The 4,948-nt window shown below is 39.3% G+C and overlaps 1 protein-coding gene across 1 annotated transcript; it reads left to right on the forward strand.

Moving 5' to 3' along the window:
* The first annotated feature begins 784 nt into the window (after window positions 1–784).
* Window positions 785–2,745, forward strand: LOC122626096 (protein NASP homolog). The gene has a single exon (XM_043806221.1). It carries the CDS (start codon window positions 948–950, stop codon window positions 2,427–2,429), a length of 1,482 nt encoding a protein of 493 aa, XP_043662156.1. The 5' UTR covers window positions 785–947; the 3' UTR covers window positions 2,430–2,745.
* Window positions 2,746–4,948: the final 2,203 nt, after the last annotated feature.

Below are 4,948 nucleotides of genomic sequence, written 5' to 3' on the forward strand. Positions count from 1 at the left end.
GTATTAACACAAACATATGATGAGATACAACTACCAGTAGCATATGCCTCTCGCAGCTTCACTAAGGGAGAAAGTAACAAAAACACTACAGAGCAAGAATTAGCGGCAATACACTGGGCAATTAACTACTTCAGACCATATATATATGGCAAACATTTCGTTGTAAAAACAGATCATAGGCCTTTAACATACCTCTTCTCAATGAGAAATCCTACTTCCAAACTCACTAGAATGAGACTTGATTTAGAAGAATATGAGTTCACAGTAGAATATCTTAAAGGAAAGGATAATCATGTAGCCGATGCGTTATCAAGAATAACCATCGATGAATTAAAAAATATGCAAAAACAAGTCTTGAAAGTCACTACAAGACAACAGAGTAGACAAAACAACTGCGCAGTAAATGAAAAAGAACAAGAAATTTTGCCAAGGCAAATACTTGTAAATGCTTCTAAGCCCAACGTATATGAAGTCATCAATAATGACGATGTACGAAAAATAGTGACCTTGCATATAACTGACACATTATGTTTCTTAAAACATGGTAAGAAAATTATTGCAAGAATTGAGATTAGCGACCTATATACTAATGGAACTCTCGACTTAGGTCAGTTCTTCCACAGGCTTGAAAAAGAAGCCGGTATACTTGGTATCAGCCAACTCAAAATGGCACCGAGCGGAAAGATCTTTGAATTAATTTCAACTGAAACTTTCAAAAATATGGGCAATAATATACAATAATATACAATAATACAATAAATATGGGCATTGTCGCTATTTTCGCAGCATTTCGCGGGATCTGTAATTTTTATTGGCGAGTACTGTCATTTTAATGGTCTAACATTGATAATAGTGCTATATTTACCGACAATCAATTGGTTTTACTGTCTATTGCTTTGAAAGCAATACAAATAATCGAGGATCAATTATTTATTTATCCACTTAAAATGTCTGCTGAAGCCGAAGCAATCGTCACAACGGCCGCTGCCGATGCATCATCACCAAGCAAGACAGTGGCTGTGGAGCCCGTTGCTGCTGATACAACGCCGGACAATGTGCCAGCTGTGTCCACCGAGGGAAGCGGAAAGGCAGAGCAGGAGCGCGCAGAGAAAATACTTAAAGGCAAGGAGCTGTTCAGCCAGGGATCGCGGAACTTCTTGGTCAAGAGCTACGACGAGGCAGCTGACGAGCTGAGCCAGGTGTGCCAACTGTACGAGGAAGTCTACGGGGAACTGGCCGATGAGCTCGGCCAGCCCCTATTGCTCTATGCAAAGGCTTTAATTGCAATGGCCTTGGACGAGAACAAAGTGATCGATGTGCCTGACGAGGCTGCCGATGACGATGACGAGGATGTGGACGACGACGAGGAAGAAAGTGCAGAGGATGGAGCGGCCAAGAAGGAGGAAAAGAAAGACACCAAGGAGGCCGCAAATGGTGCAAGCAGCTCGAACGGCAAAGAACTGGACACCATCAAGGAGGGGTCCGATGAGGCCGACTCCACCGGAGAAGCCGAGCAAGCTCAGAGTGAAGAAAAGCCCTCCAAGAAGGTACCGACCGGCGTGGATGAGGTCAGCAGCAGCAATGGCGGTGGCGGAGCTGCCGTCAACGATGACGAGCGACCGAGCACATCGAATGGTGAAGTCACAGCTAGTTGTTCCAACGGTGCAGCAGCTGCTGGAGAGGAGGAGCCAGAAGAAGAGGAAGGTGTAAGCGGAAGTCTGCAGTTGGCCTGGGAAATACTGGAGGCTGCTGCTCAGATCTTCTCGCGCCAGGGCCTCAGTGGTTTGCCCTACTTGGCTGAAGTTCAGACAGAGCTGGCCAACATTGAGTTTGAGAATGGAATCCTTGAGGCGGCACGTGAAGATTATGAGAAAGCATTGAAGATCCACGGAGAGCTGCCCACAAGAAACCGACGTGCTTTGGCCGAATTGCATTACAAGATCGGTCTGACCTATTTGATGCAGCAACTCAACAAGGAAGGAGCGACAGCTCTGCGGCACTCAAGCGTGTTGATCGAGGAGGAAATTGCTGAGATCAAGGGCAAGGACGAACCTAGCGAGCGAGACAGGAACAATATGTTGGATTTGGAGGAAACAAAGCAGGAGATTTTGGCCAAGATACAGGAAATCGAGGAGATGCAGGCCCAGACCATTGCTGAGGTGCGAGCTGCCCTGGATAGCTACATCAAGCCAATGAGCAGTGGCGATGCAGCTGCCGCCTCCTCCTCGTCGTCGTCGTCAGCCAATGGAGCCGCGAGCTCTTCGTCGTCCTCCTCCAAAGGTGCTGCGGCGGCCTCCTCATCATCGACCATTAGCAGCAGTTCGGCAAAGCCCACAGACATCACACATTTGATCAAGCGCAAGAAGCCGGAGGATCCCAGCTCGGAGGCTGAGGCCCTGTGCTCGCCGGCCAAGCGTGCCGCCGTCTAGGGGAATCATTCCAGTTGCCCAGTGGCACATCTGCACCCACTCACAACCAAGCCCTTAAAATACACCACACTCATCGGCTACTTAAACCAACCCACACGCATTAAACACCATTCAACTGTCCTATACCTCGAACCTATTTATGCTATTTGTTTGCTGTTTTCTACCAAAATTCTCTGTAAGTCTGTAAGTTTACAATCACAATTAGTGCTAAGTGCGTACATAAAATAATGTTTTGTATTAAACGAAAAACTAAGTAGGAAGGCAAAAAGTGTACACAATAAATACGGGAGACTTCCCCCAGAAAGTTAAAAAAAAAAAAAAAAAAATTTTTAAAACAAATAAGAGTAGCGCTACTCAAGCCGGTGACCACAATATCTAATGATATTGAAAAAAAAACAAAACTGTCTACATTTCACAATGATCCTATTCAAGGAGGTCATACTGGCATTTCAAGAACGCTAGCGAAAATCAAAAGACATTACTATTGGAAAGGGATGACAAATTTCATATCTCAGTACATACGTAAATGTCCAGAATGTCAGAAAGCAAAAACAACAAAGCACATAAAGACCCCTTTAACAACTACAGACACACCAACTAAAGCATTTGACAAAGTCATTATTGACACAGTTGGACCATTACCCAAATCAGACAATGGTCATGAATACATAATTACTTTAATATGTGATCTGACCAAATACCTTGTTGCTATCCCCATAGCAAACAAAAGTGCTAGTACAGTAGCCAAGGCTATATTCGAATCATTCATTCTCAAATACGGTCCGATGAAGACGTTCATCACCGATATGGGAACAGAATCATGAACGAACTTTGTAAGTATTTGAAAATAAACAATCTTACATCAACAGCTCACCACCATCAAACACTTGGTACGGTAGAGAGAAGCCACAGAACACTAAATGAATATCTACGTTCATACATATCAGTCGATAAAACTGATTGGGACGTATGGCTTAACTATTTCGTATATTGTTTCAATACTACACCATCAATGGCACATAACTATTGTCCATATGAATTAGTATACAGTAAAACACCTAATTTACCTAAAGAATTAAGCATTAAAAATAACATAGACCCTATATACAACATAGATAATTACGCAATAGAATCTAGGTACAGATTAGAAATGGCATATAAAAGAGCCAGAATAATGTTAGAAAACCATAAACGTAAAAATAAGGAATACTACGATAGGAAAGTACTAGATAAGGAAATAATAATTAACGATAAAGTTCTTTTAAGAAATGAAACAGGACATAAACTAGACAATAGATATTTAGGACCATATATAGTAGTAGGAATAGAAGAACCGAACAATATAATAATAAAAGATGATAAAAACAAAACTCAAAAGGTTCATAAGGATAGATTAAAAACTTTTAACGAATAACGTAATTTTTCATTAAATAACAAAAATACGAAACAGTTAAACTCTCAATTTTATTCAAAAGAAAACACAAATTATTCTTATCATCATCATGCAACCGATTGGTCTGATCAACCATATCAACAGAATATGGTAATGATGACAATAATATACAAAAATTAAAAATACAAAAAATTTCATGAATTTACAAAGAGACACAATATTTTTTTAAATCTACACAATACATATAAATAAATAACAAATCAAAATACAATTTTATATACACAAAAATAAAAAATAAAAATTTTAAATGTATATTATAATAAAAAAAAAAAAACAACACAAAAACAAAAATAGCAAAAATATAAAATAAAAAAAAAAAAATAATAATTTTTTAAAAATGACTACATATATTACGTCATTTCTTTAAAAAGGGAGGTGTAGTGTATCTACCCTCAATATGTAGAGTAGAGTTAATATGTAAGTAAAGTATATACATACATTGTGACACTTTGTCACATAAATGATAATAAGCACAAATAATATCAAAAGACCACCAACACCTACATACACACTCCAGCTCTTGAAATACGATCTAACGCTTATACATAAGCCGATCGCGGAGCGTGAGAATGCTGAGCATGCACTTTGCAGCTCAAGTGGTCAAGCTATACACAAGCTATGTATGCCCTCTGCATACACATGTATATGTATACAATATAACAAACACATAGTCTTAAGCATACCATGTACGGGTAGCTGTACCCAAGAACAGCAATATGAATTCATTCAAATAAAGCGATTCAAACAGAGCAGATGCTATGAGCTCTGTCAATCAAATCAAACCAATTCTAAATTACAACTAAAAGTTATCTGAATACCTATTCCAACTATTAAACATTACACTCATAGTCTTGCCTAGCTCTATCTCTCATATATTCATCTCTGAACTGTTTTGTTTAATGTTTTTGGATTTTGGGCTTTTACCGTCCATTTTAACGGGTTTTTCAGTCCGGCTTTGAACTTCTGTACGCAAGTCTTTTCATATGAATTTTCGTTTATTTTGCGTATTTCATCATCTAGTTCTTCTCTTTCTAAAATATCTAGTATCGCTGCTCTTATGCCTGAT

Source organism: Drosophila teissieri, chromosome 2L, assembly GCF_016746235.2.
Source record: "Drosophila teissieri strain GT53w chromosome 2L, Prin_Dtei_1.1, whole genome shotgun sequence".
Taxonomy (NCBI): domain Eukaryota; kingdom Metazoa; phylum Arthropoda; class Insecta; order Diptera; family Drosophilidae; genus Drosophila; species Drosophila teissieri.